General features: G+C 45.7%; 2 protein-coding genes across 8 annotated transcripts in view; both read left to right on the top strand.

Moving 5' to 3' along the window:
• The window catches only part of LOC130531632 (hepatitis A virus cellular receptor 1 homolog), a 30,155-nt gene extending 22,255 nt beyond the window's left edge, over positions 1 to 7,900 (top strand). The window contains exons 4-15 of one of the 7 annotated variants that reach the window (XR_008952154.1): positions 3,109 to 3,190; positions 3,844 to 4,066; positions 5,039 to 5,688; positions 5,785 to 5,960; positions 6,075 to 6,413; positions 6,496 to 6,531; positions 6,734 to 6,753; positions 6,841 to 6,891; positions 6,980 to 7,061; positions 7,147 to 7,281; positions 7,420 to 7,495; positions 7,527 to 7,900. Coding sequence is in view for 1 of the 7 variants with exons in the window: in XM_057043714.1 (XP_056899694.1) it covers positions 5,912 to 5,960; positions 6,075 to 6,413; positions 6,496 to 6,531; positions 6,734 to 6,753; positions 6,841 to 6,891; positions 6,980 to 7,061; positions 7,147 to 7,271 (702 nt within the window). In the remaining 6 variants the exon portion in view is untranslated. Of the gene's footprint in view, positions 1 to 2,135; positions 4,067 to 5,038; positions 5,689 to 5,784; positions 5,961 to 6,074; positions 6,414 to 6,495; positions 6,532 to 6,733; positions 6,754 to 6,840; positions 6,892 to 6,979; positions 7,062 to 7,146; positions 7,282 to 7,419 lie in introns of those variants that run through there. The other 6 variants (XR_008952153.1, XR_008952151.1, XR_008952155.1 and 3 more) reach the window with 6 other exon arrangements.
• A 977-nt stretch (positions 7,901 to 8,877) lies between these two features.
• Positions 8,878 to 14,116, top strand: LOC130531628 (protein sidekick-1-like). Its single transcript, XM_057043709.1, has 13 exons — positions 8,878 to 9,355; positions 9,429 to 9,767; positions 9,892 to 10,020; positions 10,095 to 10,262; positions 10,831 to 10,901; positions 10,978 to 11,215; positions 11,294 to 11,434; positions 11,526 to 11,654; positions 11,721 to 11,885; positions 11,992 to 12,044; positions 12,262 to 12,364; positions 12,450 to 12,480; positions 12,567 to 14,116. The coding sequence occupies exons 1-13, from the start codon at positions 9,298 to 9,300 to the stop codon at positions 12,622 to 12,624; spliced, it is 1,683 nt and encodes a 560-aa protein (XP_056899689.1). The 5' UTR covers positions 8,878 to 9,297; the 3' UTR covers positions 12,625 to 14,116.
• The last annotated feature ends 2,347 nt before the right edge of the window (positions 14,117 to 16,463 follow it).

Below are 16,463 nucleotides of genomic sequence, written 5' to 3'. Positions count from 1 at the left end.
TAAGTGCAGTTGCCTTTTTAAAAGCCTCTGGCGAGCGTTGGACTCGCTGGTTTGGGATTTGGATTTATGCTCCAGACAGATTTGTGTTTCTGAGAGTTGTAGCACATAGTAAATCTTCACTAACACTTAAATATTAAAGAAAACCTCTCTGGAAAAAGGTCAAAAAAATAAATCAGAGATCAGCCTGATGGAGACAGATGAATTAAAGGTACTGTTGGTGGAAGAACGGTTGCTAATGGAAATGCTGCCTCAGCACTTTCACCTTTAGCCAGTTTCCATGATTCTCCCCGTCTAAATTGTTGAAATATTAATACTCGAGTTAAATGAGGTTTGGGTATTTGGTGGCTCAGAAATGCGAGGTAATATCATCTTTCAGCCATTCCATTGCAGTCTGGGAAACCATGGCAACCACCCCAGTACGGAGTTGTGTTGAGTGAGCTGGACATTGCGACGTCCTGCTGCGACACTTTTCCTGGCATCAACACCGACTCCAGAACAGAAGGGAGGACTGAGCAGATCCCACATTTGTTCTAATACGGACCTACATCCACATCTAGCTGTCAGCTTCAGCCCAAGTTTGGTTTCTTCTTGATGCGTGAATTGATATTTATAGCTTCCTCACACCCAGAGTTGAAGCCACAGAAGGAGGGTTGGTTGGTTAGGATTAGGGTTGGGGTTGGGGTTGGGGTTCAGGGTTGGATCTGATGAGTCTGTGGGAACACGTGGGGTCGAGGGAAGGCTGACGTTTCTCCGACTGAGGGTCCAGGTTTGATACCTGGATGGGGAGAGGAAAGAGGGCGCGGTCACCAGTCAGTCATCAATAAAAGAGTTATGTGAAAGGTAGAAATAGCACGGACGTGGGTGATCTGGGCCAAACTGGTAGTCTTTGTTTTGCTGTAATGAATGTTTTATTTTAAAGTCTCTCAGTTTTTTTCTTGCCTATTAGCTTCAGTGAGGCATTGCTGACGGTCCACGATGACTATTTTATTGCCTTTGTCTGCAGGTTTGATAATGATGTTGGGGTTTGGGTTGTGGGTGAGTTGCTAAAGAGGTTTTTAGTTGTTTAATGGTTGTTTGTCTGGTGTCCTGGTCTTTATTATGGCAGGTTCCAGAGTAGCCGTCCAGTTGGACAGTGTCCTGGGATGGGGTTGATGTTTTTGCATCTCCAAGGATGAGGACTGGTCCTCTGCTCTTGACGAACCAGATAGTCACACTGGGGGGTGTTGTGTCTTGGGGAGGGGGACCCCTACCTTGGGGTGAGGGGCAGAGAAAACTGATTCGGGGTGGGTGAGGGTCTGGTATGGGGAGGGGAAGTGTCTACTGTAGGTAGGGAGGGGTGGGGAGATGATGCGGGAATCGTTTGAATCGTTTCCTGGAGTGGCTGCAGGACATGGTAGTGAAGGAGGTTAAAGGTCAGGTGTGCTGTTGCTCGGGGGTGATGATCAGACAGTGCAGGTCAGACGGATGTTTGTGGTGAGGTAGGAGGCTCAGAGAGGGGGGGGTTCAATAGGCAGCATCACTTTGGCCCGCTTGGGCCGGTATTGTATCTCCACACGCACATCCAAGGTAGTTTTCTCTGTCAACTGGACTGGGTTTCTTCTCTTGAAGACGTTTCGCCTTCTATCCAGAAGGCTTCTTCAGTTCTGAAATCGCTGGGGAGAGAGCTTGAAAATATATAGCCCCTGTGGACCATTTGCATGCTAATGATCCGGGTGGTCACCTGAGAGTCGTTAGCAGGGTCGTTGGTCGGGTCGTTCACCTAGTTTCTGTTGAGGTGTCTCCCCTTTGTCTGCTGGGTCACATGGTGATGAGTCACTGGGTCTCCTGGAATGGTGTGAATGTTTGTTTTGCTGTTGGAAGGAGTGGAGGACTGCATTGTATGTGGGTGATAGGAAGTGCCTCAGGCCACCACCTCTGTTCAAGGATGGTTTCTCCAATTTAACATGGATAGCTTCCTTAACCCCCCTTTCAAACCAGCGGTCTTCAAGCTCTCTCCCCAGCGATTTCAGAACTGAAGAAGCCTTCTGGATAGAAGGCGAAACGTCTTCAAGAGAAGAAACCCAGTCCAGTTGACAGAGAAAACTACCTTGGATACAATGACCTGGATGACTGAGAATTTACACAGACATCCACACGCACAGTTTATGGGTTCAGACAGTGTGAAATGACCTTTATGCACTGTGGATGTTTGTTTTGTCAATCGAGCTTTTTTATAAACAGTGAACATTTACATACTTTTTTTGTATTTACATTTGCTCATGCCAAAGAGGAGAAAAGAGAGATAAATAAGGGGAGCTCAAACAAGGGGTCCATAAATATGAATAGACTAAAGTTTTTTGTATTTTGCACCTAATTTATCCGAAACCGTTTGCACGCATCTAAACACAGATTCTTTTGTCATGAAGGTCGTCGTTTATGCTGGATGACTCAGAATCAGCCTGATGAGTAGCTCCAACCGTTTCGCTACCTGTGATTGCAGGTTTTTGAAGCCCTTGAAGTTATCATGTGAAACTTCTGTTCTGCTGGTTGTTATTGCTTTGTCAAACAGGAAGTTAGCGGGGTCAGATCCAATTCTGTTAGCGTGGGATTTAGCCTTATGCTGGGTGGTCTTCAATGTGATCCAGCACCTAATTAGCTTGGTGCTTGTTGCGTCTCAGTGTAATCCATTTGGTCGTGGACCCATTTCACATCGTATTTTTCTCATTTTCCACCGATGTACGAGTTCTCTTATGTTCAAACAAACATGCCGCAGGGCCGTTGTGCTCAGAATTCCAATTCATTGGAATAGAGGACGTGCAGAGAGAGCATAGCCTGGAAATAATTTGGTTAGCCGCTGACAGATGCGTTGTTTATTTAAATGGCTTATGAAAGTTTTTATAGATTAAATGGATTTTAATTGGAAGATTAGACATGAACCTGCAGGAATTATCTGTGGGATTCATCTTGCTGCTACAGAACCATTGGCTCTGCTGGCAGATAACCTGTAATAAGCTTTCCATCACTGCCATGAGGGAAGTTTCAGGATTATCTTTCCCATACCGGTCGCCTGCTCATGTCCTCGTATGGTTTTCTCAACATCTCTCCCTCTCTCTCTCTGTCCTGTGTTAGAAGGACGGGTGGCCAGGCCATGTGAGAAATGAAGAGAGGACTTCCCAGCGGAGAAGGAGAGTTGGATCTGAATCAGCTTTGGGTCAGGAGAACTCGTGTTCTGTGTACCCCTAATCATCTTTCCTCTAAGGGCATGTTTATGTTTGCACATTTTTCTCCTTCAATTGTGCTGGAGGAGGCTGAACTCATGAGAATATTGATGGGTCGAGTCAGTGAAATGCAGGCGCAGTCCCAGCTTCCTACCTTTCACATGCATGTTCAGAGTCCAGATTCTGGTGAAAAAGCACCCAGCTCAGACATCATCCATTCTGCAGTAAGTCAGCGATTCCTTCATGTTTGTGGGAAAACTGTGACGGTGCAGTGAGTAATGGTGATGGGACTGGTAGCAGAGTCCCAGTGCTGCCGAGACTGGGACAAAAATTATGTTACAGGGAAGCAAAAACACACAGAGAAGTTCCTGAAGTTCCCGGAATAACTGCTCTGGTCTTTAATGAGGACGATGTCAACATCTGTCCCTAAAGGTCCTGCAGACGTCTTTATTTTATAGTGAATTTCTCTCTCCTTTATCCTTAATTTAATCACATTATTTAATATTTTATGCATCCACCTGCACACCCCCCATGGCCCTTCCTGATCACACGTGCAATTAAAAATTTTACTTCACCCCCCCCCCCCCCCCCCCCCTTTCCCCTGATTTTCTTATCCTTCTCATCCACCCATCTCTGTGTCTTCCAGGAGTGCTCAGAGGCGTTTCCGCTCCCAAACTCCCCAAGAGCTCTGGCCTCCCTGCTGGGATATTAATAGGAGAGACTGTGGGGGGACTTTGAGACTCCCAGGAGAGGCGATAGTGGGAAGTTGGAAGTGGGGAAAGGGCCGAGACTCCACAGTCACCAGAAGCTGCAGCCATAAATACAACGTGCATGTACTGAGTAGTGCGTACATGCACGGATGGGAGGAGGTGAAACAACGGAAGGGAACAAGATTCCATTAAAGTCCATTAGAATACTGCCCTCTTCATTTGTCAGCACCCCAATACTAACCTAAGCCTTCCCACCCCCCCGCCACCCTTTTTGTTTAACGAGAGAAGAAACTTATTCCACCCCCCCTTCTTAATTCTTCCTCCCCCATTAACGGCCCCATGGATCGGCTCTTTTATTATTGTTTTACAGCACTTTTCTATACTACTGCCCCCACATCCAGACACCGCTCTTCAACCATTAGACTTTTAATGAATCCCTTAAAATCTCTGTTCTTCTTCCCCTGTGAAAATGATTGTATTCGTAACCTGAACACTTACATTTTACTGCTCCATTTTATTTCTTTCTTTCTTTATTTGTTGTTTGTTTGTTAATTTGTTAATTCTGTTTTCAATAACAATTGTACATTATCTATTTAATTAGTCATTATTTATTTAAAAAAAAGTTAATATCTTTGCTGGAAAGAGTGAACCCCTAACCCCTAAACCCTAGAACTAAACCGTAAAATTAAACCCTATACCCTCACCCTGAATCCTAACCCCTCACCCTAATCCTAACCCCTCACCCTAATCCTAACCCCTAACCCCTCATCCTAATCCTAACCCCTAACCCCTCACCCTAATCCTAACCCCTAACCCCTCACCCTAATCCTAACCCCTAACCCCTCACCCTAATCCTAACTGCAACCCTAAATCCAAACCATAATCCTAACCTTAGCCTTAATCCTATATATTGACTTTGATATTTACATGCCTCTCTTTTATTTGATGATTTCAGAGCGCTTATTTTTAGCACTATAGCACTTAATTTGGTTTAAAATTGTCAGTAAGAAGAAATTTTGCTTTTCAATCTTACTTTTTCCAAGATTTTAATAGAATGATTCTTAACACTTATGGTTTAATATATTTATTGTTTCCATATTTCATGTGTTTATTCCCTTAAACCTACTTCAGCTACTGCTCCCATCCTCCCACTCAGCGTCTAAAATGCCGACACCTGAGCTCCGCTGTCCTGCTTCTGCTTTTGCTTTTGCTGATGTCGGAGTAATCAGGTTCTTTCAGCCTTCAGTCTGTGGTTTGTTGTCATGTCTGCTTCATGATAGTTTTCCTTGCGTGACTGGGTTTAGTCCCAGGATTAAACACCTTATATAGAGACCCCCCCCCCCACCCCCCGTCAGGAAAGGTGCTCTTTCATGACGAGGGAATTCAGTGAGTTTAATCTCTCGTTCATTGTCACAGCGACCAGCCTGTTGGGAGACCAAGAACCACAGCAGCGCAGGTCTCGGTGGGAGGACGGTGATCTACGAGGCACCATCGACTGCGTGGTGTCGGGCCGTCTTGACAGCTGGAGGTGGAGATGGAGCGGCCCGTGGAGCGCGAGGGATGGAAGGTTAAAGCGTTTGTCTCAGGCTGCTGGGCTCAGGAACATGTCCTGACAACAACAACAGCTCGGAACATAAATCTGAGCAGATTAAAGGTGTAATTTGTCCAGGTAGAACAGGAAAACACAGGCGGGATCCTAATTTAGCACCTATTCAGAGGCCCCTGCTCGTGTTGGGGCCTGGCGTCCCTCAGGGTTCATCACTCTCATCGATCCAGCTGCAGTAAATACTTCAGTTGACGTCCTCTAGTTTAACTCTCACCTCAACGCTGGTGTTGCTCTACCCAGCAAAGCTTACTTCTTTCTTCTCCTAATATAGACTGGCATCGATTTCCTTCCTGATTCTCCAAAAAGGAAGCCAGCTCTTCAGACCACGGTGCTATCTGGAGTCGGTGAGGGGGTTAGGTTTCTGAGTTATCCTCTCCTTTCTGCACACAAGCCCACACATGTGCGTTCAGAGGCATCTCATCCTAATCCTCGCAATCGTGGCCCCAGGTACGTCGATATTCTCTACAGTTAAAAGAGCGCGTGTGGATGAAAGAAGGTGCTGGTGGGTGTTCGAATGTTTCTATTTTGAAATTGCAGCTGCGTTCTGTGTCGTGTCCTCAGTGTCTACAGACCACTTCCGAATCACCGGCTGGTTTGGGGCCAACGTGACTCTGCCCTGCAGGTACGACGCCCAGACTCATGGCTCCCTGTCGTTCTGTTGGGGACGGGCGCAGGTGCCGATGTCCAAATGTTCCAGCACCATTCTCTCCTCCGTGGGTGGAGCCCCGCTGTACACGCAGTCCCCCAGGTACCGGCTGCTGGGCAGCGCTGGGGACGGGGACGTGTCCCTCACCATCCTGAACGCCCAGTGGAGCGATAACGGGGAGTACGGCTGCAGGGTGGAGATCCCAGGCTGGTTCAATGACCATAAAGTAAACATGTGGCTGGTCATTGAGGAGGGTAAGATCTCAGAGAAGGAATCAGATTAAACTCCAATTTAAAACTTGTTCAAACATTATTTCCCCCTCGGTTCCTGTTGTAGAACCCGTCAGAGATGAGATAATACCAACTGCACAAGGTGAGAGAAGAAAATGTGATGGTCTTTTCCTTTTTCTAAATAAACAAACAGCTAAATCAAAGTGTTTTGTAGTTTGGCCCAATGTTTTTTGGGGGGTTAGGGTTTTTAGGGTTTTAATTTCTTAAGAAGAATCTTTTTCTTTTTTTTATCAACAACATCCAGGAACCTTCTTCAACACGTTTGTTTTTTCTGTCCTCCACAGGAAGAGAGGAAACATCCGAGGTACACCCCCCCCCCCCCCCCCCCACCAGTGGATAATATCAAAAATAAAGACAGAAATGAAAGCGCTGCACCTTCTGTTCTGTGCAGGAGTCCCCTCTGGTGGCGGAGATTCAATTCAACGGCGTTTTTACATTTGAAGTCAAGTTTCATTTTAATAAGAGTAACAACAATAATAAACAGCCGTGTTTGTTCCATAAACTAATTCTCGGGTTCATTTACACTGCAGAACCTTCTGGGAGTACGGAACCTTTGCAGGCTGGCTGTTGTTTTCGTCCTCACCACAGTCACAATCCTCCTCTTTGCTCTCCGTGAGTGTGAAGTTGCAGCTCCTGCACCATCCAGCGACTCCAACTATGAGGAAACTATTTTTCTAATTACATTTCTCCAAAAAAGGCAGAGGCTTTCTCCAGAGGAGGAGGGCGGAGCACATCAGCACCTCTGCTGCTGGGAACATTTATGACAGCATCCCTGAGCCTTGGAAAACATCCTCCCCACGTTTCTATAAAGTATCCGCGTGACTCTTTTACGGTGGGGAGCTCGAACCTTTCGACCAGTTAAACCACTTATCTTGTCCCAGTTTTCTTTGAAAAAGACACGTGTGACTCATTGGTGTGTGAGAACAGCTCCTAGTTTCATTCATTTGTATTTTTCTGTCCTTTTTGGCAGGCCTGAGCTGCCAGGGTATCAAAGCTGCTGTGGAGGCTGCCCCCTGCTGGCGACCGGCGGTACTCCCAGTCTCGTCCACATTCTTTCGCATCGGACTTTGCTAAAACACCAACTCCCTGAGCAGCAACGCCCATAATGCCACATTTATGTCCTATTTGTTTTTTAAATAATCTAAATTAATAATTAGATGAGTTGGAACAACACCAGCTCCATCAGGTTCACATCTATTTTTTGTTTTTTAGCCAAATGTTTGCAGACCTTCACACGTCCACCCTGATGATCCGTTTATCTGTATCTCATCTCAGAATGTGCCTCCATCCACTGGGGTGAACATAATCAGAAAACTAGATGAACTGAGCCGTACAGGTTTTATCAGCTCAATCATCTTCCTGGAATCCACGTGGTCGTTTCTCAAAAAAAAGAAAAGGAAATTAACATAGTTTCAGAGCTAATTTTTTTTCTCTCTCTCAATCCCCCCCCCCCTCAGAAAAAAAAATTACTCAATCACAGTCACTTCCTAACAATTTCAAATTTCCCTTTTTTAATGTAACAGTAAAAGAAAACCACAAAAAATATTTTCATCCCCACTTTTAGTACGTCACAAAAGATGCAATTTAGAAAATCAATTGAATTATGACTAAAAATAGACAAATAAAATAAAGGAAGACGACCCTCGTTCTGTGTGGACCTCTTTTTTCTCTTTGGTTTTGTTTCTTTATTGCATTAGATGAACAAAACCAATTGAATACCATCACATTTAAGGCTGTCTGGGGTGTGCCTGTTACATCCTCACCACCAAAGGGAAATACGACATTTCTGTCATCTTATTCAAACGTGCTTTCATGGATTCTTTCATAGATTAAATAGATTCTGGTGTGTGAGTCATCTGCTATTGAGACATTTTCTACAAATAGAGCAAATATGGGTCAATGTTAGTCATTTCAGCATCAGTCAGCTCATAACGCACTGAAATAGTGAACCACACAAACGCAGAATATTCAGCGTCAAATGACTTTTTATACTGAAAATTCTGATTTTCCAACCCCAAAAATGCAGAATAGATCAAGTGTATTTATAGATCAAGTATTTGTTGCCTTTTTCCAAGAAAACAACTCTTGAAAAAAAACTTTTTCAACTTCAGCCATTGTTAAAAATTAAACGTAATACTTTTAAATTCAGTGATCTTTATTTATATTATGCTGCTAGTTTACATTTAAATGAGCATGAAGTTAAAAATTCAGCAAATTAGAGTGAGTTGGTGCAACTCCATGCGATGAAAGAGGAAGTTCTTTTGTGACTTTCTAAACTTCCAGCTCAGCAGTCTAGGAAACGCCTAAAATCCTGACCTTGAAGAAAACTTTGCTCCTCAGCGTTACATTTCTGCACTTTATATCTGACAACATTCTGGGCGTGTGGGTTTGATCTGCAGCTCCTGTTCAGGGTCATCGTTGAAACATTGTTGCCTTTTTTCTTTTACAAATTCTGCTGCTTTAGGGATACATTTGACCTGACAACCAAACTCCTTTAGCATGTTGCTAGCAGCAGAAATGGAAGAAATGTAGGATTCCTCTGAAAAACATGGGTCTTTTTGCCTGGCTGAACGTCCCTGACGGAGCTTTCCGATAACCCTGATTCTGTCTGTCTACTCATCAGAATGCCACTGAGCACCTCTCCCAGATTAAGGAACCAAAAGCACAGAGAGGGAAACAGCTCTTTTCAGCATTCCTCTTCTGCCAGCAGAAGTTGTTTGTGAGAGCGTATCAAGGACGCCGTCATGTGATTTGGAACCAAGTCAAAGCTGGAGCTACACTGCGGTTTGGCTCAGTGTCACTCAGCAGGTGAACCGAAATCTTTCCGTCGGGCAAGAAGCTGAAGAAAATGATCCTTTGGGGCAGACTCCCAACGCTGCCGTGCATCCTCCCCCTTGCTCTCCTCAGTAAGCCTTTAGAGCGCGCTGGTGCTGGATGTTCCGAACTTCTGACCCACTTTTCTTTGCTTTGTGGTTTCAGGTTGTGCGACCGCGGGCAGCATCATCGCGACAGTGGGGACAGACGTGACTCTGACGTGCAAATATGACGCCCAGCACTACGGGAAGCTGCCTGCGTGCTGGGGCCGGGGGGCCATCCCCAGCAGAGGCTGCGCTCATGAGGTGATCAAGTCAGACGGGACATCCGTGAGCAGCAGGCTGTCAGAGCGGTACCTGCTGCTGGGCAGCCTCCAGGAGGGCGACGTGTCGCTGACCATCAGGCGGGTGGAGGAGGAAGACTCTGGGATGTATGGATGCCGCGTGGAAATTCCAGGCTGGTTCAATGACCACAAACACCAGATTACTCTGAGTGTGGTTGCAGGTGAGAATGTTTCTCTGGAGGTCTGTGAAGCTGCTCCAGTGGTTTGTTGATGGTGATGATGTTTCGAGCCAGTTGATGTTTATTTGCATGGTTTGCATATTGACCCTGGCTCGTCTCCTCTCAGCACGGCCCGGTCCTCTGACAGTGGAAACCACAGAGGTGAGGGAACGCAGCCTGAAGGTTCAGTGGACTCCGGCGTTTGATGGAGGCCGACCAGTGACCAGCTACAGGGTGGATCTCAAAAGCAAAGAGGGTACGAACGCACCCGAAACTGTAGCGGTTTGAGGTTGGGATGTTTGGTGGTTAAAGGAGTCTTCTGTGACTCAGCCTCCTGGGACACTGCGGTCATAACCCAGATCCTGAACCCTGATCTGACCCATCTCACCCTGGTGGACCTGCACCCAGCTAAGAGCTACAACCTCCGCATGTTTGCCACCAACAGCGTGGGCACGAGCCACAGCAGCAACGTTCTGACCATCACAACCAAAGAAGCAGGTAGAGTGGAATAAAGGAGAAATGTTTGTTGGTCATCAGGGCTTTAGTCCTTCAACCCTTGTGTGGTGTGAGGGTCTGTGGGACCCGTTTTCACTTTTTATTAAAAAAAAGATAAAATTAATAGATTTTTCAAACTGAGACTCACTGACTTTGGCTTTTCTGTGAAGAACATATATCACCTCTCATTTTGATGTGCACCTGAATGGGTTAAATTTCAAGTTCAAAGAAATAAAAGTCAGTAGTTTTGAAAAACCTTGTTTCACTTGTAAATTTGTTTCCACGCGTATCTTGATTTGAATTGATTTTCTTTATTATAGATGTGACCTAACAAAGGTAAAGGGCAAATGTTAACCATATATATTGTTTATACTGCTTGTGATTGGGATAAGGTAAACATCTGTTCAGTATTTTAACATAAAAGTGTTTGACTGTGAGGCATTAAAAGCCACAAAATGCAACGGGTCCATCAGACCCACAAACGCCGGCCGAGTAACAACAATATGAACATTAGCGTACACGAGGGTTAAGCTAGTGGCTCTTTATATTACTGGATGTGACGTGTCCGCAGCACCTGAGGGTCCTCCGCTGGACATGCAGCTGGAGGGCCTCACTGCTCACAGCATCAGAGTCACATGGAAGGTGGGTCACACACGTCACACAGTTTGCTGGTGTTATTAACAAGCCCATCTTAAAGCCCCGCTTCTCCCCTCATTAGCCCCCCAAACCAGATCTCACAAACGGGGTCCTTCGCAGCTACGTCATCAGCTACAGGGAGTACGACAAACAGTTCGGACGGTGGCAACGCGTGAGCGTGAGCGCCACCCGAGAGGTGGAGAGCATCGTTCTGAGCAACCTCAAGCCCTCCACCCAATACGGCGTGCTGGTCCAGGCCAAGACGAACGCAGGGGTCGGACCTGCTTCCACGGGGCCGCTCTGCTCCACCCTGGATGAGCGTGAGTCAGCTAAACACGGCTGGACGATCGCATTCATTACAAGAGTTCTCAAGGTCTGTTTTTTTTTCCTGTTTTTAGTTCAAACAATGCCCACTCCTCCTCCTACATGGATACACGGAACTACACCTTCCGGCCACCTGGAAAGGGCCCCCACCAGGGTGCCTGTGACGGCTGCTACAGTGTGGGGAGACAGCGACTCGACGACCAGGGGGACCTCAGGTCAGGCTGCACATGCTCTTCCTCTGGCTCGTGAGAGATAAAAATGACCAAATCTAGGTGATATATGGAACGTCCATTGTTTCCTTTTTAGTGCCGCCAGACCCCCCAGTGGTTGAGTTAAAGGAGGTCAAAGACAACATGTTTTCTCTGGCCTGGACTCCCGGGTTTGAAGGTGACAGCCCCATCGTGGGTTTCATCCTGGAGTATAAAGCTCTTAATGGTAAGACTTTCATTTCTGCTTTCAAATGATACACTTTCATTTTTAACCTTTCGGTTTCCCACGCAGCCTCCTGGGATTCTACCAAGACCGTTGTGGAGTTTGGCCCTAATCAGACCGATGCCACCATCTTAGAGATGAACCCCTCCACCTATAATGTCCGCATATTTGCCAGGAACAGCCTGGGAACCAGTAATGCCAGCAATGTTCTGACCATCACTACCACAAAAACAGGTGCCCAAAACTGCTTCTTTGAAATTGTCTTTACCTTCCGCTGATGTTGCTGGGATAGAAATGTGTCTTAAAACTCCCGCCTCTTCATTTGTCCATGTTCCTTCAGATCTACACATGGACATTTTTGAAACCACAGCCTCGACTGACTCTCGTGCTGCCGTGAGTAGACAATGATAGATTTGAGACATTCAGTCAGTCGAGCGCAGTGTTAATTTAATGAGAATGTAGGCGAACAATGATGCAGCGCTACTTTACTAACACTAGAGGGCGCAACGGGCATTTACAGTATCTTTGATGTAATGGCCATAAATATGGGAAGCGGGAAGAAACTAACAAAAACCATATTTGGTGCGTGCCATTTGTCCGTTTCTACCAGGCAAGTGTGGAGGAAAGTCATAAAGGTCACGTAGCAGTTGTGGTGGTGCCAGTGGTGCTGGTGTTGTTAATTGCTGCCATATTGGCCACGTGGCAACTTCGACGTAAGTATTCCCAGCACTATTTAGTCTGGATAACATTCTAATGGCTTCTGATGAAACGTTTCATCGTTGATCTTCACCCTCACAGGAATGAAACAGAATCGCGGCAGCTTGGCCATGTGGGTGTTTCTACAGAATTTATAAAGAGAATTGAGCAACTTTGTCCTTTGGGATGGAATGAACAACTGAGTTGTCCTGTCTGCAGGTGGTTGAGAGGAGGGGCCATACGGTTCAGGGGCTCTGAACCGCTGGAGGAGCTGTGAGCCCGGGCGCTCCCTCCAAAACAAGGCCACAGTTCCAGAGCAGAACTTAAGTTTATCACATGACAGAGAGAAACAACCGGTGTGCTTAGTTGATTCAAACTAACTAAAGTTAAGCGTTTCTTCAACATCCACAGCTCTCCAATCATATTAACATTTAGTTAACTCAGTTCAACATCATTTTAGTTACTGTGATTTTGTCTGTAATGGTTCAACGTCGTTGCTCTTCTCCTCTATGGCACCGCATCCAACAGAGTTAGACAAAAGTGGTGTTAAATCGATGTCACAAGTGACTAGGTAAAGCTTACCTAAATCACTTTAAATCACCTGTTTACATAAGCTCACCTATACATGATATAGCTAAACATTATGGTGCTGGATCTAAAATCTAAGAAAGATTCACCAAACACTTGAAATTTATTTACTGTCTACTTTTTACAGGTGGTCCCATGTTGAACAAAAAGGCTACGTTACGTGTAATAGTTTAATATTTAGATTTCACATTCACAAATCTATTTTTTCAAATGCAGTTTTTACTGCAAATCGATTTCAGGTGCGTGGCACTGACCAGGCATGGCCACTAGAGGGAACCAGAGTCCCGCTGGTGTGTCCGCTGAAGCGTCTCCCTCCTCTGGGGCAGACTCAGGAGCCAGCTGGATTTCCATCCATCTGTTCTGTAAATCTCTTAATTGTTCTAATTAGGAAGAGGAGGAAGAGGAGGAGATCTGATACCTCCATGGAGCTTTGAGACAGCTGCCCGAGGAGAGATTCTTATCCCGACGGGGTCCACAGGACCTGTACTCATGTTAGCAGTGGACCACAACAAGGGGCTTCCACTTCCTTTTCTCTGTGTTTATAAGAGACTGATGACAGAAGTGTTGTTTTTTGTTGCTTTGTCAGTCACATGCTTCCTGAAAACTGGACAAATTGTTTAAAAAAGCTGTAAATGTCACCTAGGTTTTTGGTTTACTGTGGCAAACCATGATAAACGTGCAGATGCTGATGAACAAAACCACAGCGTCCTGGGTCTCTGTGGCCTGTAAACACAACCCTGCCACATCCCTCCTGTGTGGACTCCCTCTCATCTCTGGACACCACACTTCCGCTGCTGCTTTCCTCCTTGCCTTCTTTCCTTTAGCCTCCTGATTTTACATACACAAACACTGAGGCCTTCCGCTCTGGTTCTTTCCTATAACTCTGCACGTCTCCATCCTATCCCACTTTTATCCATCTTCCTCTGTGTTCCCGCTGTTTGACGGAGGCTTGAAGGCTGTGCTGAGCTCCGTCTGGATCACTTTGATGATCTGGCACCAACAAAACCAGTTAGCCCCTGCACTCTACACTAAATTATCTGAATTAATTATTATTTTTCTATAATACATGAAGTAACATGATCTACGGCTACTTGTAAGACAGTGATTATCTGTTAGGCTGTACCATGATGTGGCTAATCTCCATAATCAATTGACAATACAATTAAATCCAAATCAATGAATCTTGTAAATTGTGTGTCATTTTCTGCCCTAAAGTAGGAATAATTAAGTCTGTGAACCTTTATGGTCTATCCATGCATTTAATTAAGTGCAGAACCCCCCCCACACACACACACACACATTTACACTTATTGGCTCTCTGTGGTTCCAACCTGCCACATGAGGGAACAAACCAATAGCCAATACATCAAGATGAGACCAAACATCCATTAGGTCCACAGCGGCCTGCTCCTTATGTAAGCCACGCAGCGCTGTGTCAGCTGAATCTGGTGCACACTCCTGCGCGAAGCAGCAGGGGGGAGATTGAGGAAGTCGGAGGAGTGGGGGTGCATGGTCATAATAACTGCTGCATTTGAGGAGACAGCTAACGTCGTAATAAATCATGCACCGTGGTTCTGGCCACATCAAGGCACCAGCTCTCAGGAAATTGTGACTATGAACGGCACCACACACACACCAAAGCCTGAGCTCTGTGGGGGGGGTGGGGGCGCTGGTGTCCGGGCCTCGTTGCCCCAGAACGGATGCACGGCCCTGGATGTAAGGGGCCTCCAGATGTTTGCCCCTGTGAAGCGCCTCATGAATCCACGAGCAGCGGAGCAGATGCGGGTCCAGAGCGGAGCAGAAATGAAAGGAGCCGAGCTGAAGTGGAAGAAAAGATGGAGAAAGAAGCCAGGCTGTTAGGAGAGGCTGCCCTCTGATGAAAGACCCCCTTAATTAAATCAAGCCTATATCAAAAAAACTTTTCATCCCCTTGCAGCTGTAGCACATCTGTATTTGCGCACATGAAAACAAGTAGCAGTCGTCAAATCACACCCATATGCGGCGCGTTAGAGGAAACAAAATATAGACGCAGCCCCTGACGGCCGACTCGAGGAGCACGAGGACCCAAAGACCAGCGACCAGAGAATTTCCTGCACACTGATGATGTGATCTGACAGTTCATTTGTGTGTGTGTTGATGTGATCTGATTAGCCAACCTGAGCCAGATGGAAGGCTGCGTACATGTTTGAAGGTCAGACATAACAGTTTCCATGGAGACATCAGCAAGTAAACCAAGTACGGTGTGCTGCTCTGTCGCTTCCCCCTGGGGACCTGCTTCTGCATCGTGTGTGTGCTAAGGCGCGAGCGTGTGTGTATGTTGTTTGTGTTTCAGTGATTGCGCTGCATTATTCTTTCTGCAGATTCCCCTGTTATGATTCCTATGATACCAGAATTATTCACAGTAGAGTATAAAGAAAAGTTGCATCATGAGATCTGTAAGGTGGTTTGTTTTTGCTGGTGAATAAAAATAGTTTCATATATCGTCTCCGTTTTAAAACCTGTGTGTCAAAAACTCTCTTTTTTAAATGTATACATCAACAGTAAAGCTTGAGGATTTATCATAGGCTGCTATTAGTGAGCTATGTGGCTGGAATTCAACCCTGAGGTTTAAGTTTCCATAGAAACAAACTAGACTTTGTATTGATGTAGCGAGTTTATCAAATGTTGGGGGGAAAAAAAAGTATTTGGCAGCCAGTCATTGAGGACAGAAATAGCTATACTGACATGCTTGTTACCTCCCTTTTGCACACCCATAATCCTTCACGCTTTCATGTATTTCCATAACCGTTTGAACATCCAAAGCCACATCTTGTACGATTTATATCACATGTCACCTCTCATTCAGGCGGCATTAAGTGTCAGAGCTTTGAACGCAAGCGCGGGTCTTAATCTCTTTAAACGTTCTTCCTCCTCTGTGCAAACACCACTGACTTTTGCTTTTTTAGACACCTGCCCAGAGGCGAGTTCCCGTAAAGAGAGGCGTCGATTTGGAAGACCTCCATCGTCCTGGCAGTGGAACACAGTGGAAGTCTTGGATCCGTTCAGGGGATTGGACCAGATGAGCTCCGGTGTGGAAGACAAGTGGCTGGCACTGTTGAATGGGAGGACGAGTGCTGAAGGATGGAGGGAGAAGTGGTGAAGTAGTGAAGGAGGAGGCAGAGTTAATCACATCAGGGGATTAGTGGCTGTTACTAATGGAGGAAATGGCTGCTGACACTCTCTCTCTCTCTCTCTCTCTCTCTCCATCCATCCATCCATCCATCCATCCATCTATCTATCTATCTATCTATCTATCTATCTATCTATCTATCTATCTATCTATCTATCTATCTATCTATCTATCTATCTATCTATCTATCTATCTATCTATCTATCCATCCATCCATCCTCCATCCATCCATCCTCCATCCATCCATCCATCCATCATCCATCCATCCATCCATCCATCCATCCATCTATCTATCTATCTATCTATCTATCTATCTATCTATCTATCTATCTATCTATCTATCTATCTATCTATCTATC

This window comes from Takifugu flavidus, chromosome 9 (assembly GCF_003711565.1).
Source record: "Takifugu flavidus isolate HTHZ2018 chromosome 9, ASM371156v2, whole genome shotgun sequence".
Taxonomy (NCBI): Eukaryota; Metazoa; Chordata; class Actinopteri; order Tetraodontiformes; family Tetraodontidae; genus Takifugu; species Takifugu flavidus.
This window is presented reverse-complemented; position numbering and strand designations above follow the sequence as displayed.